Source organism: Vulpes vulpes, chromosome 2 (genome assembly GCF_048418805.1).
Source record: "Vulpes vulpes isolate BD-2025 chromosome 2, VulVul3, whole genome shotgun sequence".
Classification (NCBI taxonomy): domain Eukaryota; kingdom Metazoa; phylum Chordata; class Mammalia; order Carnivora; family Canidae; genus Vulpes; species Vulpes vulpes.
The window spans coordinates 15,755,599-15,782,028 of NC_132781.1; the positions used below are offsets into that span (position 1 = coordinate 15,755,599).

The 26,430-nt window shown below is 48.5% G+C and overlaps 1 protein-coding gene and 1 non-coding gene across 2 annotated transcripts in view; both read right to left on the minus strand.

Annotated features, from left to right (window-relative positions):
* MRC2 (mannose receptor C-type 2) overlaps window positions 1-26,430 on the minus strand; it is a 53,512-nt gene that overhangs the window by 21,348 nt on the left and 5,734 nt on the right. Inside the window, exons 2-3 of the mRNA XM_072746908.1 lie at window positions 934-1,335; window positions 57-230 (exon numbers count right to left, since the gene is read on the minus strand). Coding sequence (XP_072603009.1) covers window positions 57-230; window positions 934-1,335 — 576 coding nt within the window. The remainder of the gene's footprint in view (window positions 1-56; window positions 231-933; window positions 1,336-26,430) is intronic.
* On the minus strand, window positions 6,258-6,364 carry LOC112920937 (U6 spliceosomal RNA). Its single transcript, XR_003235156.1, has one exon. It is a non-coding gene; the product is annotated as a U6 spliceosomal RNA (small nuclear RNA).

Here is a 26,430-nt window from a genome sequence, read left to right on the forward strand (position 1 = left end):
CCTCGGGGCCCACCCCCAGGAGCCGCCCTGGCCCACCCCCTCCACCCTGCTCTCACTCTTGATTGGACAGAAGCCCCAGCGCTCGTCCTTGCCGTAGTCCTGGGTGGTGGCACACCACAGGTGCCCGTCTTCACGGCCTGTGCTGGTACAGCTATGGAACCACTGGTTATCGTACTTGAAGGGAATGGTGCATGGCTTCCCGTGGGAGTTCCCCTGGATGGTGTAGACCTCTGCAGGAAGGGAGCCAGGCCCTTGGCATCTGGACCCCAGAGGCTGCCCACCTCCCCCAGCCCTCGGGGGAAACCCCCTCTCCCAGGGAGCCAAGGCCGGGGCACTGATGCTACAGCCCAAGTGCTGCTTATGGCTTTCAGGCTCCCTCTGGCACTAGGTCAGCGCAGGAGCCTGGGAGTAGGTCTTGCTGCCCATCTCACAGGGCCAGGAGGTTCTCATCAGGTTCTCCTGATGTCCCTAATGCTGTCCCTCCCCCCAGGCTCCGGCTCAGAGATCAGGACGTCTTACAGGAAAAGGCCCCTCCCCCCAGTGCAGAGCTGTCCACCAGAAAAGGCCCCGCACCAGGTAACTCTGGTTCCCGGTCACCCCTGCAAAATCGGGATCCAGACACCTATGGGAGTTAGGCTTGGGTCTCCCCTGGAGAGTGGGCCTGGAAGGGAATTTTCATTTAATTTTACGTTACACACTTTTGTACTGTTTGAGGTCTTTACAAGCATGTATTAATTTTGTAATTTCTTGAAAATAAATGCTTTGAAGTGAATTTTCTTAATTATTCCCAAATGTTTCCCATTGCAGTTAAAGATATGGCTCTGCCAAAGGTCCGCAGAGGCCAAAGGCCCTGTCACTCCTGCATCTCACAGGAGTGAGATGGCTCCAGTCCTCCTGACACCCTTCTCCCCTTCCCTGCAAGAAGCCTCTCACCATAGTAGGGCCTCGCACACAGATCCTCATCGCTGCCATAGATGCGCCACTGGCCGCTGCGGGTCTGGTCACCACGCTCAAGGCCACCAGCCTTGGACAAGTTGCCAGTGCGACCCCCCAGGAGCAGGGACAGCTGGTCACCCAGTGTGCGACAGTGCCAGCGGAGATTCAGTGCCTCCCGGTCACACTCGTACATGCCCAGGGATGCTGTGGTGTTGGTACCCGGCCAGCCTGTGCCCAGGCACTGCATGGTGCCCAGGTTGAAGAGCCGATTCCGGGAGACCCACTTCCAGCGCTGGGCAGGAAGACTGGCATTGCAGGATGAGGAGACTCTGACTTGCCCCCCCTGGGCCTCCAGGCAGCCCTGCAGTCCATGGCTGAAGATGACGAAGACATTGGGCTCTGGAAGGAAAGGCAGGACATGAAGCCATCACAGGAGTTCTCTGGGCTGGGCTGGCTCTTTTTTTTTTTTTTTTTTTTTTTAAGAGATTTATTTATTTATTTATTTATTTATTTATTTATTTATTTATGAGAGAGGCAGAGACACAGGCAGAGGAAGAAGCAGGTTCCATGCTAGGAGCCTGATTTGGGACTTGATCCCAGGTCCCCAAGATCACACCCCAGGCTGCAGATGGCGCTAAACCGCTGCGCCACTGGGGCTGCGCTCTGGGCTGGCTCTTTTTTTTTTTTTTTTAATTTTTATTTATTTATGATATTCACACAGAGAGAGAGAGAAAGGCAGAGACACAGGCAGAGGGAGAAGCAGGCTCCATGCACCGGGAGCCCGACGTGGGATTCGATCCAGGGTCTCCCGGATCGCGCCCTGGGCCAAAGGCAGGCGCCAAACCGCTGCGCCACCCAGGGATCCCTCTGGGCTGGCTCTTAATGGCCAGTGCCACCTTCAGACGCTGACCTTGAGCCTGGCGCCAGGTTGCAAGCCTTCTCTCAGATGTTAAATCACCCAGTCCTCACCACCATCTCACTGTGCAGACCCTTCTAGGCAAGGCACTGGAATCCAGCCTGTGCCCAAGCACGCTGACTGTACGGATTAAGAAATCAATACTTCAACGTATGGAAAGTAGATAGTGGTTGCTTGGGGCTGGGCTGGGGGTAATGGGAATGGGAAGTGACTGCACAGGAGTGCATGGTTTCTTTTGGGGTGATGAAAATGTTCTAAAGTTGGATTGTCATGATAGCTGCCAAATTCTGTGACTATAGTAAAACGCAATCAATTGTATGTTTTTTTTTTTTTTTAAGATTTTATTTATTCATTCATGAGAGACACAGAAAGAGGTAGAGACACAGGCAGAAGGATCCTGGGACTCTAGGATCACACCCTGAGCCGAAGGCAGACACTCAACTGCTGAGCCACCCAGGTGTCCCTCAATTGTATGTTTTAAATGGATGAGTTATTTAATATGTGAATTATATCTCAGTAAAGCTGAGAGAGAGAGAGAGAGAGAGAGGGATAAAAAAGAGAAACGTGGTTTGGAGAAGTGACCTGCTCACAGTGTCACGCAGTCAGGAAGCAGACCCAGGCCTGACACCCATGTTTCACCACCTTCTACTTATTCCCAGGCTGCCACTGAAGTACACAACCCACACATAGAGGACATCCCTGTCACCAAGGAATTATTGCATCCATTAGCCACTAGCCTCTCAGGATAATTTCCATGTCTTAAAGGCATGAATCTGACTGCTAGGGTTCAAAACCCAGCTCTACCCCTTAATGTGTGACTCACACAAGTTGCATTTCCTCTCCGTGACTCAGTTTCCCCATCAGACTATTGTAAAGGCTAAATGAGAGAATGCATGTCAAGTGTTTGGAGCAGGGTGTGACACATGGTAAGAGCACTGTAAATTACTGTTGTTGCCATTACAATGGTTACTCTTCCATGTTATTACAGGTAGAGAAATTGACTAAGGGTATGAAATGATTTGACAAGTCATGAGGCTGTTTGGAGACGGAGCTGAAATTTGGCCCCGGTCTTCTGAGTCCAAACTCCAAGCTCTTTCTGTTCCACCATGGCCTTATCATCCCTCTTCAAGCCACTCTCTATGGCCCATCAGGATGCTTTTTGAAAGATGTAAATTAAGTTCCAAATTTTTTAAAAATGATATTGGAATGTTGAAGGTCATAAAGGAAACAGTGATGAATTCAGTGACATTATAGTTTTTTCCATGGCAAAAAATACCACAAGCAAAGCCAGAATTCCAATAGCAATAATATGTATAACTTATTGGTGGCAAATAGTTTATTCCCTAATATAAAAAGAGCTTCCATAAAAATATAATGAACTATGAGGAAAATGTCAACAACATATTCAAAAAAGATACATATGCACAGCTAAAAAATGAAATGCAATTGGCTCATAAATATTTGAAATGGGCTCACTCACAGTAAGAGAAAGAAATAACAAACATCAAATAAGTCTCTTATCAAATAAGTCCTGCTTAAAGTCCTTCAAAGGCAATTCATCACTCTTCAAATAAAATTCAAACTTCTTACCATGAACACAAGATCCTACATAGTCTGGTCCTGCCTACCAGTCTGATCCTGGATCACACTATTCCCCTTTGCTCAAGTCACATTGCCCTCCTTGCCCTTCCTTGAACAGGCTTGGTACTTCCTTCTTTTCTTCTTGAAGATTTTATTTTTAGAGATGCCTGAGTGGCTGAGTGGTTGAGCATCTGCCTTAGGCTCAGGGTATAATTCTGGAGTCCCCGGATTGAGACCCACATCTTGGGCCCCCTACATGGAGCCTGCTTCTCCCTCTGCCTACGTCTCTGCCTCTCTCTCTGTGTCTCATGAATAAATAAATAAAAATAAAATAAGATTTTATTTTTAAAGTCATCTCTGTATCTAATGTGGGGCTCCAGCTCACAACCCTGAGTCTAAGAGTCGCAAGCTTCAGACTGAGCCAGCCAGGCACCCTTGGCTTGGTACTTTCTTGTCTCAATGCCCTTGCATGGTTTCCTCTGCCTGGTATTTGACTTTTTCAAAACAGTCATATCTTTATTTTTTTTTTTAGACTTATTTATTTGAGAGAGAGAGAGAGAACATGTGCACGAGTGTTTAAGCGGGGGCGAGGGGGGGCAGAGGGAGAAGCAGACTCCCAAGGTGGGTTTCAATCCCAGGACCCTGGGATCATCACCTAAGCCAAAAGCAGATGATTAACCGACTGAGCCACCCAGGTGTCCTAAAGTCACATCTTTAAAAAGGCCATTCTGAGTTAATCTAAAGTAGCCACTCAGTTACTATCATATTACTTGATTGTATTTCTCCTCACAGCATTTATTATTATCTGATATTTTTTTCTATATCTGAGTTATATCTGAGTCTTTGTCTACTGATTATTTTTTTTCTCTTGATTATGGGTCACTTTTTCCAGCTACCTGCAGGTCTAGTAATTTTTGTTACATATTGGACATTGTGGATAATGTTCTAAAGAGTCTGGATTTTTTTTATTGCATATGAGATGTTGTGGGTGACATGTTACAGGGAGTCTGAATTTTTTTTATCTTCCTGAAAAGAATGTTGAGTTTTGTTCTGGCAGGCAGTTAAATTACTGGTGGATCATCTTAATCTCTAGAGGCTTGGTTTTAGGTTTTACTAGGGTGGGGTTGTTTTGGTTTTGCCTGTAGTCTTAGGGTGTGGCTGTTGGCCTTGGGTTTAATCATAAGGTGAGACCCTTTTGCAGTTTCAAAGGAAAACCTTAGGCAGTTATCAAGCTCCTCTAACTTGGTGGGAACTTGAATTCCAAACGCTGTTCCCTCAGCACCAGGCAGCATCTGAAACCTCTGCCTCTCTGCTGCTGTTTCCTGGTGGGTTTCTTATTGCCTCACCCCGCCCAGACACAGTTTAGGAGTTGCCAAGGATTTGAGGAGAATTTGTAAGAGAACACTGTTATGGGTTCTTTCTTTCCAGGATTCTTCCTCTTGATTTTTAGCTTTTCTGGTAGCCCCAAATGTTGGCCAGTAAGATTGCCACTTTCTGTTTGAGGTCCTCAAATGGGGCAATGCTCTCAGGGGGAGACACTGCTTAATTGAACCTCTCACCACATCTGCTTCTTTCCTTTTGGAGACTGTTTCCTCCCTGGCATCTGGCTGTTTTTGATTGCTCTCAAACCACTGTATTTTATATTATATCCTTTGTCTCTAAGTACCCTTGGCCAGAGACTTAGATTGGTGCCAGCAACCCTGCCATTTCCAGAAGCAGAACTCATTTTCTGACATGCTTCTATTTTGTGTGTCTCTCCTCTTGTTTATAAGCCCCCAAGGACTCTCTCGGTCTTTTCCACTGCTGTGTCCAAAGCACCTATGACTCTGCCTGACACATAGTGCTTCATAAAAACTGGATGAACACATGAATGAATGAATGAATGAATGAATGAACGAATGAATGAATCTCCTGCCTAGGTAACAATCACAATCAATCTGCCAATCTTTCTGTTCCTTGTCCCAGCTGCTAAATTGATTTTCCTAAAACATAGTACCTGCAGCTCCCTCAATGAGTGCTCAAAACACCATGGTAAATAGGCTCATGGGGCAGGGACATTAGTCGCTGTATTCAGCAACTACGCCAATGGGAGGGGCGGGGTCCTCACTGCCCCCTCCTCTCAACCTGCTTCTTCTCTTTCAGTTGTCCCCTGGAACCGTAAACTGTCCCCATGACTTGATCCAGGCCTGCCTGAGCCTACTCTAAGGACTGGCTATCTGATTCTCAGAAACTCCCCTCCAGTGAGGACAGTCAGTAATAACCGAAAGTGGCCCTTGGCAGGGGGTAGGAAAAGGGCCTGAGACCGGAAGAGGAAGAAAACAGTGCTTGCTTTTCTAGATTTTTCTCAGAGATGGGACTGGACAATGCAGCCCCCAAACGTCACAGGAGCCCACAGCAGCCCAGGGGGATAGAACTCTCACTCCCCTCCAACCAGAAAACCCACATATGAGCTGAAGCATTCCCACCAGGCCGCACAGCCAGAATAAGTGGCCAATGAAGGGTCTGAAAGAGGTCCATGTAAGTCAGGAGTGACAGTCCCAGGATCGGGCCGCCTGCCCCTCACTTGACAGGTAAGGAAACTGAAGCTCAGAGAGGGGAAGAGATTAGGACACCCAACTGCAATACTGTTTAAGGCCTCAGTTTCTTCCTCTGTCACATGAATGGGGCTGCAAGTCCCCTTCTTCCTCTGAGGTCCTAGGTTCTGGGTTCAAATCCATAGATCTCCCTGGGGCACCTACTCTGTGTGGCGCGTCCCAGGAAATGCCAGGGCCACGAAGAAACACATGGCACTGTCCTAGTGCCTGCCACGGGCACAGGAGCACATGAAGCCAACAAGTCCTTCACGAATTTGTGTGTCATCCTTGCGCAGGGGCCATGCTAATCTTCTCTGTATCATCCCAATTTTAGTATCTATGCTGCCGAAGCTAGCGCTAGCTTGAAGCCAACAAGTCCTTAAAATCCATGTGTCTGGGGGCAGAGGAGGGAGCTGTGCCTTCTGGGGGCGGGGAGACTCTCTGAAGATGCTGAGGGTCTGGAGGAGGCAGGGGTGAAGGATGCACATCACAGAACGCCTTGGCAGCAAATGAGAAAATAACAAGGAATTTGGGAGCAGAGGGGAGGACTGCAGGAGATCTACAAAGCAAAGGGGAGGCCGAGGGGGATTCTTGGAGGTAGATCTTGGGGACTCGGCCAAGCTGGGGGCCGGGGGCTCTTGGGAGAGCATTTTCCACCCAGAGCTAGGGGTGTGCCTGGACCCTCGCAGAAAGGAGGCTCTTTCTCCAGAGCCCAATGCAGGAAGTGATGAGCCTGGCCCTGGAGGAGGTGTATATGCAAAGGGTGAGAGGGAAGGGCACAAAGGTGTTTCTGGAACAGACTGTGTTCTTCGCATCCCCGTGCTCAGCCAGTGCACAAGAAGCAGCACAGGAGTTCAGGGCGCAGAAGTCTGGTGTCCCCAACCTGGGAAGGACCCTCTGGTCTTCCCCACCCAGTAGCCTGAGGAGCATCGGGTGTCTTGGCAGGGAGTGGAATGCCTCTCACTAGGGTTGTGGTATGTCCTTCATCAAGGGCCAAGATGACCTGCATTTTGCTGGCAAGCACACCACGCCCAGCACAGTGCTGTGCACCAGGCTATGTGGCTCCTTAGATACTTGTTCCGTGAGTGAATAAATGAATGAATGAAACCGGGCAGGGAACTTTGCGTTGAGTGCATCCATCCAGTCACTCAACAAATTCGTATGGAGAATTTCACAGATGCCAGGCACGGTGCCAGGCGCCGAGAGTACAGAGGTGAGCAACAGAGACATAACCTGGTTCCTCCTACCATATGATCTGGGAGGCCCTGGGCTCTGCATGGAAGATATGGAGATGGTAACAGAATCTATGAATATGAGCCTCACTGAACTGCCCTTCGTCTCTGGCCTTGGTTTCTGCTTGCCCGATCAATTTCCCATCCCTTCCTATTATTATTTATAATTTTCTTGCGCTGGGCTCTGGCTACGTGAGCGGGCGCGAGGTCTCACTCGTGGCCAGTAGTCGCATCCATCCCCTGGCACAGAGATTGGGCATAGAACCCAAACAAGGCTAATCGGAGGCCTCCACTGGAATATGTGGTTTTCTCTCTCTGTTGAGATCTTGAAACTGGGGCTGCCCATGGCCACGTTTCCTACCACGAGGAAAAGACCTTCTTGCTACAGGCGAGAACGGGGACACTATAGAGACACGGCTGAGCACTGGAAGGGGAGGAAGAGTGGTCATGCGCTGAACACTCAGTGCCAGACCCCGAGTTCCTGTGGCTCTTCCTCCAGCCTGTGGACCACTCTGGCTCATCAGCAGCCACATTTCCCTTTTGTGCTGACCTTGTGTGCACTGGGTTGCTGTCCTTGCAACAAAGAATCCTTACAAATACACAACCCTATGTCTTGGAGCTGGAGACTTTCTCCCAGCCTCCTTACTCCCCAGAAGCTACCCTTCCAGGATTCCCTCTGACCCTCAGACCTGCAAATGAGCCTCCTGGGCTCATCAGAGGAGGTGCCTGGAAGCCACGGCTTCACCCCATCCTCCTAATCACCCTTCTGGCTGCTCCCCCAGAGGCCTTCTCACTCACGCAGATGACAAGCTTATACTTGGTACTACAGGGGAATTAAACAATACGGCCTCTGGCCTCATGACATTTGCAGTGAAGCTCGGGAGGCAGAACTCGCAAAGCAATCCATGAAATAGTGACAAGGAACACATCAGTGTGCAAGACTGCCAGGTCCGATTCACACTGCATGGCTGGTGGTGAAGGTGCTCCACAGAACAGATTTTCCAGGTTATTAACATATAACAAGAATCCTGCTGCAATGTCCACACTTCCTGGCTTCTCAGACATCCAGGTCATCACTCTGGTCATTTGTGCCTGTGCTCAGAGGTTTACAGCTATGTGTCCTACATTGAGTAGCCCCCGTCTCCTCCCTGCCTGCTGACTGTCACTGTGGCCTCTCTTCCTTTCCCATCTGCTGTAAGGTACACGCAATGCTTTGGTGGAGTCCTGAGGCTGAGTGCAGAGGCTCAGAACTGTCTGTCTCTCGGGAGCAAACCTCTCAGCTGTCCCAGCAGCTTCTCGGGACTCAGTCCAGGAGCGAAGGCAGCCAGAGGTCTGACCTTGGATAAGACGGCTGCTCTCCATTACAAGTGCTAGACATCGTGCTGAAGGAAGCAGAGGGGAAGTTAATTCTCGCAGAGTGCCTGGCACTCAGCAGACTCTCAAATCTGCTGAATGAGAGGCACGTCAAACAAAAGCCCGAGAGGCACCCACAGGGACAAGAGCAAAGGAGGGTGTTCCACGGTGGGGGAATGGCAGGAGCAGAGACTGGGAACCCAGCAGCCAGCCTGGCTCAGCTCCTAGGGACCAACTGCAGGGACTGACTGGGTTTGGTCCCCAAGGGCATGGCAGGGTGACCTCCAACGCCAAGCCTCTCTGTAGTTGACTCCCCTCCTCAGGCCTCCTCAGGCCTCTTCAGGCCATGCAGAGGCAAAGGGTCATCCCAGGGAGAGCCAGGGGCCGCAGGGCCACCAGCCAAGAGGAGCAGCTGTTTTCAATAAGCTGCTTGGCCCTGAGGCCAGGCCTGGAAATGTCCCTGAGTCAGCAGAAGCTGCCAGCCCCACCCTGTTGAAGGGCCAACCCTGGGGACCCAGCACCCCACCCTGCCCCACCTTCTGCTAGAGGCTCTGTGCATGTCCCTGCACACATTGGACCTGTGTGGAGGAGGCGGGCTGGCCCTTCCCTAGCACAGGGCAGTTACAGGACACGAGGGCTCAATGCCTTGTCCAACTCTGCAATATCTCCACCCAGATCCCGGCTCTTGCGGGCTTCTGTCTCCCCTCCACCCTCCAAGCTTTTCACACTCTCCTCCCTCCTCCGGACTGCCCCTGCATTCCAGCCAGGCCAGACTGCCTGCTCTCCATTACTTAAAGTGCATGTGACTCCACTGGGCTCAGCCAGCCGCTGTCACACGGTCAGTGGTGTGTCTCTCCCTCCAGCCATGGTGAGCTTCCTCCATCACTTATTTCTGGAGATGCTCTTCTTCCCCCTTAAAATGTATGACATGCTCCGCTTCAGGAAGATGTTAAAGCAAACTCTGAGCAGGGAATGGGTGGAGAGGTGGGTTCCTCACCTCCACTAAATCAATGCAAAAGAAGGGTAATGTGAAGGGGGTGGTGGGAAACAGGATGAGACACAAATTTAAATCCGGAAAGGCAATTTTCACCCTCCCGGCAACTCTGCGGGGTCCCCTGGATCCCATGGGTGGTGCCAGCTGACTAGGGCTGGGCCCTGGGGCTCCCTGGCCCCATCCCTCCACTCTCGGCGATTTCGTGGTGTTTGATCTCCCCCTCTGCTGACTTTTGTCTCCTCACACTAAAGCATCATAATCTTATCGTCCTGTCCTTTCCCAGGCTCCATCTTGTAGAATGAAACGGGGTTGCCGCCAGGCCGCGACAGAAGCGGTCTCCAAGGATCTCCAAGCTCGGGTCCTCCAGGCTCCGGTCCGACTGGTCACTCCTAGGGAGCTCGTCCGCCCTTTCCCCAGCTCCCTGCGGCGCATTTCAGGGGCGGGCGACCCCTTCCTCCCTTACCCCGGGGCGGGGGTGGGGTGGGGGTGGTTCTGGGTGCTCGCCGCTGCTGCACCCCCCTCGGCCACGCACCCTCCTCTTCGGTGCACCGCATTTCTTGCCCACGGGCTCCCCTTTCGGCGCGCCCCCCACCTCGGCGGTGCGCACCCCCCCTTTGTGCGCCCCCCCCCCGCGATGTGCCCCCCCCCGTCGGTGGCGCCCCCTCTCGGGGCGGCCCCGACCTCGGCCGTGCGCATCCCCCTATGTGCCCCCCCCCGTCGGTGGCGCCCCCTCTCGGGGCGGCCCCGACCTCGGCCGTGCTCATCCCCCTCTGTGCGCCCCCCCCCCGCAATGTGCCCCCCCCGTCAGCGGCGCCCCCTCTCGGGGCGGCCCCAACCTCGGCCGTGCGCATCCCCCTATGTGCGCCCCCCCGCGCGATGTGCCCCCTCGGCGGTGCCCCCTCTCGGGGCGGCTCCGACCTCGGCGGTGCGCATCCCCCTCTGTGCGCCGCCCCCCCGCGATGTGCCCCCCTCTCGCGGCGGCCCCGACCTCGGCCGTGCGCATCCCCCTCTGTGCGGCCCCCCCCCGCGATGTGCCCCCCGGTCAGCGGCGCCCCCTCTCGCGGTGGCCCCGACCTCGGCCGTGCGCATCCCCCTCCCTCTGTGCGCCCCCCCCGCGATGTGCCCCCCCCGTCGGGGCGCCCCCTCTCCGCAGCGCCCCCCAGAGCGCTTGGGCGCCGGGCCTCCCGCCCCCACCCCGGCCGCGAGGTCAGCCGCTCCCCAGCCCGCGCGGCCCGTAGCCCCCGGCGCCGTCTGCTCGCCCGAAGCCAAAATAAACACGGCAAAGCCACTTCCTTCCCCAGGGGGCCGCTTTCACCGGGACGGGCGGCTCGGCCGCGGCAGGAAGCGCGTTCGGGGCTGCACCATCCAGCCCCACCGACGCGCCCGCGCCGCGCCGAAGGCAGGACTAGGGACTGGGGCGGGCGGGCCCGAGGCGCAGAGGTCCCCGGCCCCCCGCGCCCCCGCGCCGCCCCGGTTCTGTCTGTCGGAGGAAGGCCCGGACGGAGAAGTTCATACCGCCTCTGACAAGGGCCCCCCAACAGCGCCGGGTTGGGTACTCCATACCCGGCCGACTGAGGATGAATAAATAAAGGAGTGAGAGAAATAACTTATTAGGAAATTCTCAGGCAAATTTGGGGATAGTAATATTTTTTAAATTTAGTTTTGGGGGGCACCTGGTGGCTCAGTGGTTGAGCAGCTGCCTTTGGCTCAGGTCGTGATCGCCGGGGTCCTGGGATGGACTCTGCAGGGAGCCTGCTTCTCCCTCTGCCTGTGTCTCTGCCTCTCTCTGTGTGTCTCTTGAATAAATAAATAAAATCCCTAAAAAATAAATAAAATTTATTTTGGGAGCTCCCGGGTAGCTCTGTGGGTTGAGTCTGGGGCTCTTGATTTCAGCTCAGGTCATGATCTCAGGGTTGGTGAGATCCCGCCCCATATCTGGCTCCCTGTTTAGCAGGAGTCTGCTTCTCTCCCTCCTCTCCCACTCATGCTCTCTCTCTCTCAAATAAATAAATCCTTAAAATTTAGTTTTGACCAAGTGGCTGCAGAGGCGTGTGTGCGGGTTGGGGGAGGGGGAGTAACCTAAAGCTAAATCATTAGAAGCCCCCATGCTCACTGCACAATCAACAGAAGAAAGAATTTCCTTTGGGCCTTTCTCTGTTTTCCAATTTTCCACACTGAAATAATTTTTTATTTATTTTATTTTTTAAAGATTTATTTATCCGAGAGAGAGAGAGAGAGAGAGAGAGAGAGAGAGAGAGGCAGAGACACAGGCAGAGGGAGAAGCAGGCTCCATGCAGGGAGCCCGATGTGGGACTCGATCCCGGGTCTCCAGGATCACGCCCTGGGCCAAAGGCAGGTGCTAAACCTCTGAGCCACCAGGGCTGCCCTGAAATAATTTTTTAAAATGTAGATACCCACTCACGAAATAGAAATGTGTAGAGAATTATGCTGAATGCAATGGTTTGTTAGAAATTGAGGTTTCAAATATAAACCTTCGATTTACTAGAAACATTTTGTGAACAATTTCCAGATAACAGTCTTTCAAATAATACTTGAAATACGATCGAGATTTCCACTCCACTGCACAAGAGGACCTTACTGGCCTCTGTCTCTGGCCTCTCCATGTGCTGGGTGTTTGCCTGGCATGGTCTGGACTCAATAAATGTTTGTCAAGTGACAAAATGAATGTGAACCGAGGATCTTAGAATTCATCTTGTCAATCCTCTAGAATAGTAAAATCAAACACAAACCATGATCAGACTTGAAAATTCCCTGTGCAGACAAAACCAGTATAGTCATACGAGCAAAGCTTAATTTAGCTTATTGGCAACACAAACAAAGCTAACCTGAACTGGATAAATACTTATGTCTCTGAAACATCATAAGCAAAACTTAAATGGATCCCCAAAATCGATATGAGGTAACCACAAACCAAGTCCTTTTCTTTCTTTCTTTCTTTCTTTCATTTTTCTAAAAGATTTTATTTATTTACTTGAGAGAGAGAGAGCGAGCATGAGCAGAGGCAGAGGGAGAAACAGATGCCCCGCTGAGCAGAGTCTGACGTGAGGTTCATTCCCAGGACCCTGAGACATAACCTGCGCTGAATGCAGACGCTTAACTGACTGAGCCCCCCAGGGACCCCCAAGTCCTGTTCATTAAAAACAATTCTAATATTATAACTAGTCACTGTGAAGAATAAACACTTACTGCCTCCACACCATCTAAGCTGCTTTATAACAATCTACCTGAGAGCCTCATTCCACGTTTTGGTTTGAATGCTCCAGGTTTATGATCTGTTTGGGGTGTGTACAAGAAACTTTTACTAATTATACTTCAGTGATTCATTGGCTTTACTTCTGCTGTCTTCTGAACCTTTGACAAGAATGTGGAAACAGAAACATAGAAAGCTTCAGTGACTTGTCCAAGGATCCTCATGCAACTGGAAACATGACCTTTTCATTTGAACTAAAATTTGTTAAAGTCCCAACAGCACAATGCCAGGATTTGCTTATATAGGAGGATTGTGTACTTTACTGTCTAATATTGAGAATGTAAAGAGGAGTTCACAATAATTACACCAGTGCAACAAGCTTGAACCAGACCTATCCCATGCAAACTAGGACTTAAAGTCACCCTGTACTTTAAGAGACACAAATAATGATGAGGTTTACTGTGGGGTTGCTAGGTACCAGTGCCGGGTTCCAAGGCTTAGAGTGACCCTCAGAAGTAGGTACAATTCCCATTCCACTTGACAGATGAGGAAAACAAGTATTAAATGAGAGACTAGACATCTTGACAACACAGTGGATAAGGGACAGAGCTCAGATGGGAGCCCAGGAGGACGGGTTGCAAAGCTGAGCACCAAACAACTGTTCCAGGTGCTTTGTATCGATAAGCCACAGCCGAGTTATATTTAGTCTTCACAATGTGCGAAAGAAAAGTGAGCCAACATTTAAAACTCAAGAGACTGGGATGCCTGGGTGGCTCAGCAGTTGAGCATCTGCCTTGGGCTCAGGGCATGATCCCGGGGTCCAGGACTGAGTCCCACATGGGGCTCCTGAGGAGAGCCTGCTTCTCCTTCTGCCTCTCTGTCTCTCATGAATAAATAAATAAAATCTTAAAAAAAATAAAACTCAAGAGATTTCACATAATAAAAACCTGGATTTCCAGTTTCTCTTGGGAAACACCAGGAGGCTTGACAACACTGAGCCAGTGTGTCTATAGGCAGCCAGTCCCCATTGGTGGGTGGAGCTACTCACTGAGAGGGGGCTCAATAGCTTGCCACAGTCCCCACCCATCCCTCTTGTAAGCCCCTCAGCCCCCACCCCAACACTGAGGTGAGATGAGAGAGGCCATATATTATCATGCTTCCATGACTGTTTTTTTTTATTTTTTTATTTTTTTATTTATGATAGTCACACACACAGAGAGAGAGAGAGAGAGAGAGAGGCAGAGATACAGGCAGAGGGAGAAGCAGGCTCCATGCACTGGGAGCCCAACGTGGGATTTGATCCCGGGTCTCCAGGAGAGCGCCCTGGGCCAAAGGCAGGCACTAAACCACTGCACCACCCAGGGATCCCCCTCCACGACTGTTTTTAGCAGAGAGGAGAAACATTCTATCTCTATTAATAATGACCAGAGGGCTGTGCCTATTTCAAAACCAAAAATAAAAAAGGGGGAGGGTCCTCTAAATGAGGCTCCGCAGGAACCACCATGTCCCTGTGACATTCCTTTCACGAGACATTTCTGAAATAAAGCACACCAGGATTCTGAGAAATCATGACACGTTTCATAACAAGCTCTTCCTCTATTCACTGGCAATTTCTTGGCCTTCTGACCTGGCAACATCCAAGGATGACTTGTTTGGTTCTAAGAGCAGAGCATGACACTCTTTAAAGTTAACTGAGTTTGGAATCTTTTAGCTTGGGAACCTTCAGGATCTCCCTAAAACTACATGCTGGAGATTAGACACTCGTTGACTTCTACAATGACAGGCCAACAGGACCTTACACCTCCTGGAGGCGCCACAGTGGAGGGGTCAGGAGGGGAGCCCCGGAATCTATACCCACCCAGGTTCGAGTCCCTGTGTGGGTCCCGGGACCAGCTGCCTCACTTCGAGCCTTACTTTGGGGAGGACACTAATGAGGCCCATCTTCTGGGTGTCTGGGAGAATTCAGCAAGAAAACACTTCAAGACGCTCTGTACCTGGTAAACACTCAGTAATGGAAGGCCAGTACTACTATTTGATATTTAAGTAAGAGCTTTAGTCCTGACTGGCGCTGTGAGCTCAAGAATCTGTTTGTCTCACAGCAGAGAGCCTGGGAACCAGGCTTAGCAGACACTGCTATCTGGATGAGAGGAAACGATAAGAGGAAATAAGGCCAAGAACTTGAGTGTTTAAGCTGGTCTTCAAGAGAATTAAAAGAAAAATAAATTCACAGTCCAGATGTGGAATCCTTCCCCCAGTTCCCATGGGTACCTTGGCAACTGCCATTTGCTTCTGGCCTTTGGACTTCTGTACCCCTCCCCAGGTGTGCTTGGAAGGGAGATGCAGGAAGAAGAGTGTGCCAGGGCAAAAGGTGTGTATGTGTGCGTGTGTGGGTCTCTGGGAGAGTCAGGGCAGCGTGGGGTGTGCTCTGCTCCCTGCCACATCCTGGTTCTGCAGAAATAAACTCCAAGGCCAGTTGTAAAGGGAAAATGAGGTCAGAAAATAGGCAGCCAGAGGGGAGAGTGTGGAAGGAGGCCGGATAGCGCCTACACTGCTTGGCCTGGCAGGTGCAGGACAGGAGCGCAGAGGCTGCATGAGATCCTCTCTGGGGCTCGGGTAGTCATGCAGCTCCATGGCCCCTTACGTACAAGAAGGACCAGAGGATAGGAAATCTTAGACCTAGCCTGGGAGTACGAGTTCTGTCATTACAATCTAAATGACCTTAGGGGACTCTATTTTCTCACCTGTAAACTGAATTACAAAATACCCTCCTTGCCTCTTCACAGACTCCTGGCGGAGATCTCCAGGGAGAGGACTGGAATACTGGTGTGATTCTTTTAGGGTCTGTCTCCCCCATTAACCAGTTCCTTGAGAACAGGAGCTGTGTCTCATCCATGTGTCTCCCTGGTGTGGGACACACAACAGGTGTTCCACACGTGTCTGCTGAGTTGAATTGGACCGGGGGGGGGGGGGGGGGGGTTGGAAACCAAGCTGCACTATGTCCTATGGGTAAGGGCTTAACATCCTCTAAATTATACCCTCCTTTAAAACTGATCTACGTATGGACAATGAACCGAAGGCAATAAAGGAAACACAAAATTATTTGTTGTGCCAGGAGGTTGGGATTATACATAACTTTTGACTATATTATTTTTTTAGACTTTATTTATTTGACACAGAGAGAGAGAAAGGGAGAGACAGAGAGAACATAAGTAGGGGGGAGGGGCAGAGGGAGAAGCAGGCTCCTCGATGAGCAGGGAGTCCAATGTGGAACTCAATCTCAGGACCCTGGGATCATGACCTGAGCTGAAGGCAGATGTTTAACTGACTGAGCCACCAAGGCACCCCTCATTTAACTACACAGCATTATTTGTAATAGCAGTGACTGGGGGGGAATGTCCAACAATATGGTGTTGACTAAGTAACCTGAAATAAACTCATGCGATGGAACACTATGCAGACAACAGAAATACACCTTTAAAAGAGAATCCAGACATGGATAGAGGTTCATATTCTGATTAAACAAAAACCAAATGCGGGGGTGCCTGGCTGGCTCAGTTAGAAAAGCATGCAATTCTTGGTCTTGGGGTTGTGAGTTCAAGCCCCGTGTGGGGTGTAGAGATTACTTAAATAAATATTTTAAAAAAAACCCGAATGTATAATATGATCTCCTTTCTATTTTCTTTTAAATCAAGGGAAATCTAGAACAATATTTTTGCTTTCTTGTTCTTGAGTGTCCAAATTGCCTGAGGAGGAATGCAAGTGCCCAGGCCCTGCAACAGAGCTACCAAATTAGAACCTCAGGGTAAAGGAATATCTGGATTATAATCAACATTCCCAGGTACACACGAATTCTAGAACCACTGTATACACACTGTCAACAGTGGTTATCACTGACTTATGGGATAGCTGATTTTTTTCACTCTTCTTTGCATTTCTTTTTTTTTTTTTTAAGATTTTTATTTATTTATTCATGAGAGACAGAGAGAGAGAGACAAACAGACAGACAGACACAGGCAGAGGGAGAAGCAGGCTCTATGCAGGGAGCCGGATGTGGGACTCGATCCCGGGACTTCAGGATCATACCCTGGGCTGAAGGCGGCGCTAAACCGTTGAGCCACCCGAGCTGCCCTCTTCTTTGCATTTCCTACAATGAACATGTTTGCTAATTTAAAAAAGATTAGAGAATATGCGTGTGCGTGTCTTTCCTTTGTTTCAAACTTAACCCTAAGTGACCTCAACTTATATGTGCAAAGTTCTACATTAAACTCAGCCTATCTGTAAAGGGAAGTTAAAGGAATGAATCAAGAGATGCTCCCCAAGAGAATCTATAGATGGGAGACACTACACACCTAGTCATGTGCCAAGGAGTAGAGACCCCTAACAACAAAGAAGCTGGGTGACTCCAGAGCCATTAAACTGATGTGAATCAAGCCACCTTCCCACCTTGCATCAGGATACCCATTAGTCTGCAGGTCCAATGTGCTATAAGATGCATACAGGGGTATCCATAACAATGAAATGAGAAATGACCCAAATGGCCAATAAGGGATAAGTTATGGTACATCCATACAATGGAATCCCATCCAACCAATAAAAGCATTGGGTGGAAATATATTGATGTATCGGCACATGAAAGAATGTTACAAAACAACATGAAAACATGTCAAGTTTCATAAAGGAAGAGGAGTGGGAGGAAAGGCAATTTGAACTTTTTGTTTTTAGATTTTGTTTATTTTAGGGAAAGAGAGCAAGGAAGAGGGAGGAGAGGCAATTTGAAATTTTTTTTTAGATTTTGTTTATTTACTAGAGAGAGAGAGAGAGAGAGAGAGAAAGAGAGCGCAGCCCCAGTGGTGCAGCGGTTTAGCTCTGCCTGAAGCCCGGGGTGTGATCCTGGGGTCCCGGGATCGAGTCCCGTGTTGGGCTTCCTGCAGGGAACCTGCTTCTCCCTCTGCCTGTGTCTCTGCCTCTCTCTCGTTCTCTCTGAATAAATAAATCAATCTTTAAAAAAAAAAAAGAGAGAGAGAGAGAAAGAGAGAGGTCCTGTGAGCAGTGGGAGGAGCAGAGGGAGAGGCACAAGCAGACTCTGTGCTAAGCACGAAATGAGGCTCAAGACCCTGAGATCATGACCCCAGCTAAAACCAGGAGTCAGAAGGATACTCTCCAAAATGTTAACAGTGGTTGTTTCTTAGTGATGAGATTTCAAGTAATTTTTCTTTTTTGGTAAATTTTCCTATCATTGGGATCCCTGGGTGGTGCAGCGGTTTGGCACTTGCCTTTGGCCCAGGGCGCGATCCTGGAGACCTGGGATCGAATCCCACATCGGGCTCCTGGTGCATGGAGCCTGCTTCTCCCTCTGCCTATGTCTCTGCCTCTCTCTCTCTCTCTGTGACTATCATAAAAAAAAAATTCCTATTATTTTATTTGTATGCTATAAATAAGGACAAGTTTTTATAATCATGAATAAGTATTTTTTTTTAATTTTATTTATTCATGAGAGACACACAGAGTGAGGCAGAGACACAGGCAGAGGGAGAAGCAGGCTCCATGCAGGGAGCCCGATGTGGAACTAGATCCCGGGTCTCCAGGATCTGGCCCTGGGCTGTAGGCAGGTGCTCAACTGCTGAGCCACCCGGGCTGCCCCATGAATAAGTATTTTTTAAAGTGATCTCTATGCCTTATGTGGGGCTCGAACTCATGACCCTGAGATCAAGAGTCACATGCTCTAGGGAGCCAGCCAGGCTCCCGCAAATATATTCTTATCTTGAAGAAAAAAAAAAAAAGGAATATTGTCTTTTTGTAGCCTCATTTAGGTTCACTTACTGAAGCTTTCCACACATTTAGATGTGCTGCTAAGGGCCTAGGGAAGGCAGGAGAGTTAGAGAAGATGGGGGGAGCTGAAGGGTATTGTCATGAGCCTTCCTATGAAGGCAAGAACCTAATCTGACCACAAAGGGCTTTCTATACCTTACTAAAAAGACCACGCGTGTGGAGGGCAGGAAGATTAGAGAGATATTTCCCACATAAAAAAAAAAAAATGTAAGATTTTTTTATTTTTAAGTAATCTCTACACGCAATCTGGAGCTCAGATTCACAACCCTGAGATCCAGAGCCACAGGCTCTGCCTACAGAGCCAACCAGGTATACCCCAAATGAAAATGTAAAGTGAAAAACAAATGGCAAGAAAAACGTAAAATGAATAACAAATGACAAGATATTTGTAAAAAACACGGCAAGAAGCTTATATAAATCAATGAGCAAAATATAGATATCGTGAAAATTTTAAGCCACTAAGATCTGAAGAGATGATGATCAAGGATATGAACACGGTTGACAAAAAAAAAAAAAAAAATAGTCATGTCTAATTGGGCTATGGGACATCTTTACTAGCCCTTGGAATACTAGTAATGGCCCTATTTGCTGGATCTGAGCACTGGTTACATGGGTGTGTTCAGTTTGTGAAAACTCATTGAACTGAACATTCCTATGTTCATCTCCCTGTACTTAAAGATTTTAAAAACAAGGGATTGATAAGCACAAGATTCAGGACAGAGATTGGGTTGGTGGGAACGAGGAAGACAGGAGAGAAGCACATAGCTAAAGGGAAGTATTGCAATGTTCTGTCTTGGATTAGGTAGCGGGTTCACAAGATACTTATTACTTTTCTTTTTAAAGATTTTACTTATTTATTCATGAGACACACAGAAGAGGCGGAGACATAGAGGGAGAGGCAGGCTCCCTGCGGGGAGCATGTTGCGGACTCATCCCAGGACCCTGGGCTCACGACCTGAGCTAAAGGAGACGCTCAACCACTGAGCCACCCAGGTGCCCCTCAATGTTCATGTTTTTTAAATTTTTTTATTTTAAGACTTTATCTGTTTATTCATGAGAGACACACAGAGGGAGGGAGAGGGGGAGAGAGGGAGAGAGGCAGAGACACAGGCAGAGGGAGAAGCAGGCTCCATGCAGGGAGCCCGACGTGGGACTCGATCCTGGATCCCCAGGATCACGCCCTGAGCTGAAGGAGGTGCTAAACCGCTGAGCCACCAGGGCTGCCCAGTTCATGATGTTTTAATCAACACTTATTAATTTATAAAAGAAGGCCTTGGAGGGAACCAAACAAGCCCGCATTGCATCCCTGGCTCTGCCACTCACCAGCTATGTGATCCTGACTAAATTTCTCTGGCTCAGTTTCCTTATCTGTGAAATGGAGTTACGGGAGGCTTCAAACCGTATACGTGGGACTGCCCAACACGGACTCCCACAGACCTTACGCACTTCTAGTTAAGTATTAGCGCGGCCTCCACTTCTTGCACAGTGTTACAGAGAAACGTCAGGAGACTTTCACAAAGCAGAAAGCCTTCCAAAAGCCCTGCTCCCTGACTTCGGCGCCGTTCTGATTCGCTCTCCAGTCCAGGACAAACGTATGGCTATTGAGCGCTTACAGAGCTCAGTTAAGTCCCCCCGTCCCCTTACCCCTCTGCGAACACTGCACTTAGGTTAAGTGCGAGGCCAAGAGAAGCAGGCTGGCGTCCGGGGGCTGCTAAGGTCAGCAGCGCCGGGGCGGGTCTCCGCCGCCGCACCGCGACCCTCCGGGGGCGCAGGGAACCCGCCCTGGCCCAGCTCCCGCCGGGGCTCCTCGCCTGCAAGCGGGCAGGCCCCACTCCCCCCCCCCAAAAAAACAACAAAACCCACAAAACAAAACGGGAGGAGCGGGCGAGGAGCGGCGGGGAGCACGGCCGCCAGGGTCCCAGTCCGCGAGGCCGCCCACCGCGCTCCCCTTCCGCGCTCCGCAGCCGCAGCCAGGCCGTCTCCGCCCGGCGCGCCGCAGCCGCAGCGAGCTCCCCTGGCGCCCTGGCGCGCGGCCGCGGGGGAAGGACCGCCCTCCCAGCGAGCCTCTGATTGGTTCCCTGGAGTCACGTGCTGCAGGCGGACCAATTACAGCGGGGGCGCCGGGGAGCGCCGCTGGCGTCACGTGGCTAGGCGAGCGGTCCGCTGCCCCCGGCCTCCCCGTTGCGAGCCCTGCAGACGTGTTCAAAGGGAAAAAAGGCCTCATCTGGAGTCCCACGATACAGTACAGTACAGTACGCTACGACCTGCGCCTTCTCTTAGTTTTTCGCGTATGTGCTGCCGAAGCGAGCTCTGTAACTTCGGCTCAATCTCGGTGTGACTTTTCTACCAATTTTGTCTATATAGTCAGAATACAATAGATGTTCGTGTACATCTATGATAAATATGCGTAATGTATACGTATATGTGTATGTGATAGATGCAGGTACATCACACATCTATACAAACGTTTTTGATTCTTTTTGTACTTAACATTTCAGCAAAAGGATTTTTGTCTCCAAAAACTTTTGTAAGAACCATTTTAGTGGCTGTATGCTATTCCATGAGGCGATCTAATCTACCACGTTTCATCTATTCATTATTAATAGCCTTCAACTTATAAAGAGGTTTTTATCACGATGCAGAACATGGGGTCACATCGATCTTTGTGGGCACTATTTCCAAGGTTGAAAATGGTACCTTGTTTGCTGGCAATTTTAAACATTTCCCACAGGCTGGTTAGACATTGCTACTTCTCTTCTTGGTGAACTCTGCTCACGGCCTTTGCAATCTTACCTATAACGATTTTAGATACCTGAAAACTACTGGAGATTCCTGTCTTTCCTCATTGGCTTATACGAGCTTCTTGCCATAAACACTATACAGACCTCTTTTCCCTGGTTGTTGTTCTTTTTAAATTCTCTTTACGACCCTTTCTGGCCACAACTTTTCCCACTAGTGGCAACCATTCTCCTGACTTCGAACAGCATAGATTAGTCTCTTTCTTGTATTTTAAAAAAATGTATTCATGAGAAATAGAGGGAGAAGCAGGCTCCCCATAGAGCAGGGAGTCCAGATGCAGGACTCAATCCCATGATCCTGGGATCATGACCTGAGCTGAAGGCAGGTGCCTAACCAACTGAGCCATCCAAGCACCCTCCTGTATTTTGTATTGATAGGATCATATGGCATGAGCTCCCTTGCATCTGGCTCAGTGTTTGTGACCTTCATCCACACTGTTGCATGTGGTTGTGGATTGTTCATTCTCATTGCTCTGAAGATTTTATTTTTATTTATTTGAGAGAGAGAGAGAGAAAGAGAGTGCCCATGCGTGAGTTAGGGGAAGGGCACAGGGCAAGGGAGAAGGGAGGGGCAGAGGGAGAGGGAGAAGCAGACTCCTCACTGAGCAGGAAGCCCAATGTAGGACTCGATCCTAGGACTCAAGGATCAAGACCTGAGCTGAGAAAGTATTATGCTGAGTGAAATAACTCAATCAGAGAAAGACAATTATCATACGGTTTCACTCATATGTGAAATATAAGAAATAGGGACCATAAGGGAAGGCGGGAATCTGAGTGGTGAAAAATTAGAGAGGAAGACAAACCATGAGAGACTCCTAACTCTGGGAAACAAAAGGTTGCAGAAGGGGAGGAGGGTGGAGGAGGGTGGTGGATAGGGTGATTGGGTGATGGGTACTAAGGATGGCACATGATGAGATGAGCTCTGGGTGTTATATGTTGGCAAATTGAATTTTTTTAAATTTTTTTTTTATTTCTTTATTTCTTTATTCATGAGATATACAGATAGAAGGCAGAGACACAGGAAGAGGGAGAAGCAGGCTCCTCGCAGGAGCCTGATGTGGGACTCAATCCTGGGTCTCCAAGATCACGCCCTGGGCCAAAGGCAGGCGCTCAACCGCTGAGCCACTCAGGCGTCCTGGCAAATTGAATTTAAATAAATAAATAAAAAGACTGGGATCCACGGGTGGCTCAGCAGTTGAGCTTCTGCCTTTGGCCCAGGGCGTGATCTTGGAGACCCAGGATTGAGTCCCACATCAGGCTCCTGCGAGGAGCCTGCTTCTCCCTCTTCCTGTGTCTCTGCCCAATGCCCTCCCACCCCCTGCATGTCTATCATGAATAAATAAATAAAATCTTAAAAAAAAAAAAAAAAAAAAAGACCTGAGCTAACGGCAGGCGCTTTAACCAACTGAGCCACCCAGGTGCCCCTCATTGCTCTATACTATTCAATTGTGTAGCGCTCCCATAATTTATCCCTTCTGTTGATGGGCATTTGGGTAGTTTTCAGTTGGGGCTGGATTTCAGTTTGGGGCCATTATGAATAGAGCTGCTGTAAACAACTCTGCTTTTCGGTTACTTTTTAGTTGAGTTCCTTAGATTACCTACTAAATACAAAGGGGGAAAGGGATCTCATATCTTTTTAGTGATCTGGTAAACAACCTGAACCAGGTGACCAAAGTTAGCATTACCAATAGGGAAACATACTTAATGTGATACGATGGAAAGGACATGGCACGACCCATGTACATTTCTTTCCAAAACTGTTTAACATGAATGTATTGAGTGAACATCAGATAAATATGGACTGTGGACATTCTACAAAACAACTGGCCTGAAGTCATCAAAAATGCAATGCTGTAAAAGACAAAAAGACCAAGTAACTATTCTAAAATAAGAGACTGAAGAGACAGGACACTGAATTGGATCCTAGATTGAAAAAACAAACAAAAAACCAAACAGCTGTAAAAGGGTATTATTGGGACAACTAGAGAAACCCAAACATGGACTGCATATTAGAAAAAGAATTGTTGTATGATATATATGTAATATATATATAAAATATATATATTAAGATTTTATTTATTTTTTTTGACAGAACAAGAGAGAGCACAAGCAGGGGGCAGAGAGAGAGAGAGAAGCAGTTTCCTCACGGACCAGGGAGCTGGATGCAGGGTTTGATCCCAAGACCCTGCGACCGCACCCTGAGCCAAAGGCAGACACTCAACCACTGAGCCACCCAGGTGTCCTCCATGTATCTTTTCAATGTGTATTTTGTTTTGGCTATTATAAACAGTGCTTCCGGGCTCTTTCTAAACTGCCATTGCTATTACACCCTCAAAGCCTTCAGAGAGGTTAAGCATCTCTGGGGTTATACCAGGAAATCCTTTCTCAGGGACTGACGACAAGCCTGTTTCCAGTTGAATTCCTACTTGCCCTGGCTGGTCTCACTCAGGGCTATTCTCTCTCCTCTCAGAGAGGTTCCCAACCCCACATCTAAGATTTCAGAGAGGTCTATGGCTCCCATCTTTCTTTTAATGAACTTAAAAACTACACCTGGGGACGCCTGGGTGGCTCAGCAGTTAGGCATCTGCCTTTGGCTCAGGGTGTGATCCTGGAGTCCTGGAATCGAGTCCCACGTTGGGCTCCCTGCACGGAGCCTGCTTCTCCCTCTGCCTGTGTCTCTGCCTTTCTTTCTGTATATTTCATGAATAAATAAAATATTTTAAATAAATAAATAAGTAAATAAATAAATAAGAACTGCACCTAAAATGGAATTAGTAAACATTTGGCTCTATTTATGCTGCTCCACAGTTTGGGGGAGATTACTTTCAAAATGCAACTTCAGGAAGGCAGAAACCATGCTCACCTTGTTCACCATGGTGTCCTCAGCCCCAAATACTATTCCTGGTATACTGTTAGTGCTCAGGAAAACAGAACCAAAACAGTTGAAGTGAATGAATGAAAAGATGAATGTCAGTGTCAGGCATGCATCTCCACTTGTTACTGGTATGTGCACATTATTTTCTAAGATTGCCTTGTGGTCATGAGAACTTGCCTAGTTAGACACATTTCCGTGTATTGACATTAGCTGTCTATTTGTCACTTTGAGCTACATAAATTGTCATATTAAGATATCTTTGCTTGCTTAGCCATAATTTTATCATCTGGCATTTAAATGCTTTCCAGTTTGTTTTGCCGCTATAAATAGCACTATTATGAGCATTTTTTTTCCTCCTTGGGATTAGGGATTTATAAATTCCCCAAAGTGGAATTATGAGGTCAAAGGAGATGAACTCTTACATAACTAGTTTCTTACATATCATCTGAAAGACTGAATCCTGAAAAACAGCACCAATTTACAGTGCCGTAGTCATACATACTGATTTCTTCCGAGCTCGGCCAAGATTAGGTGTTCTGTTTTCGCTAGTTTAATTACAATTTAAAGAGAGTTAATTCCTTTAATTTCTAGTGATCTTTGCACTTCCCACGTGACAACTTGCCATCTGAAGTTCCTCAGGTGTGATCAGCTATTAATTGAAATTAAATTTTTAATGATAATCCAGTTGTCCAATGACATTTAAAAGTAAAGATTCTTTTCCCCATCACCGTGTTGCTTCTGGTAGATCTCCCGTTAAGTTCTTACAATGAGTTTAAATCTACTTCTGGAATTTATTCTAGTCCATTGAATGTTTTTTTCTGTTTAGTTCAGTGATAAATGTTTTTCATGATTGTGACATCATCTAAAACTCTGGAAGGACAACTCTCCTTACTGTCTTTCTACTACAATAAAATATTCACATCATAAGAAAAAAAGTTTGTAATCAGGTGAGGCCGATGAACTTATGGGGGCAATCATTTTACAGTGTATACACATCTCAAAACATTATGCTGTATACCTTAAACTAACACTATGTTATAGGTCAATTAATTATACTGCAATAAAACTGGGTGGGGGGGTGTCTTTGGAATACTTGTCTGTTCTTTCCTCTTTGTTTCATTAAGTACTTCCTAAATGCCACTGTATCCAAGGTGCTGTGCTGTACTGTAAATGCCTGTCCCAGAGTCTAGAGAGGGAGGAAGTGGCTCCACCAGGCAGGTGAAGAGCTCTGGAAAGGAAAGGCTTCTGCGAGCTGAGGGCAACTGGAAGGCCTCAGGTCTGAGCTGGGGCTCTGATCTGAGGAAGCAGGAGCTCCTCGCAGGGAGAAAGGCAAGAGCAGAAGCTTTGCTGGGCAGAAACTGAGCTCAGAAGGCCTCAAATTCTCAATTCTGGAAATTCAGACTTTGTTCTGCTGAGGATTAAATCTGCCTTTGAGGAACAATTGTGGCAGCAGTGCTGGCTCTGGATTGAGGTTGGAGGGGAAGACAGGAGGCAGAGACCATGGACACACACTGAGTGACAAAGGCCAGAGGAAGAGAGAATTTTCAAAAAGTGTCCATCCTTAGGAAAGCAGTTTTTTGTACAGCCTTTTTTGTACATCCTGAGCGCTATTAAGGATGCAGCAGCTCTGTAGCCTGTCATGGAAAGATCCGCAAGAATATTATAAAATAAACATTATTTTGTCGCATTATACAGTATAAAATAGGGTCCCATTTGTGTAAAAGGGCATTTTTGTGCGTTTGCAAATTATAAAAACCAGAAGATTATGTCATGAACTGCTGACAGGGGTTACTACAAGCTGTGGGCTGAAGGGAGGGAGGACCTCAAATTGTTTACACTTTACTCCCATATGGTCTGCTTTCCACTGAGCATGCATTCTCCAAACTGAGGTTATCAACAGCGCCCACCAGGCTGCAAGGTGAAGCATGAGGAGGGTCGCTGAAATTAGTAAGTAGGGGGCCTAGTTACCGTGACCAGCAGGAGACAGCACCCTATAGTGACCTGGGGTCAGGGAGCAGCTCCGGGAACTGGCTAGGCTTTCACGCAGTCCAGAGGCTAGGAAACTCCTCAGTTCCGATGAGGTCAGCTAAAGAAGCTTCATAATGAAGGGAAGTGAAGAGGGAGGGTGGCTA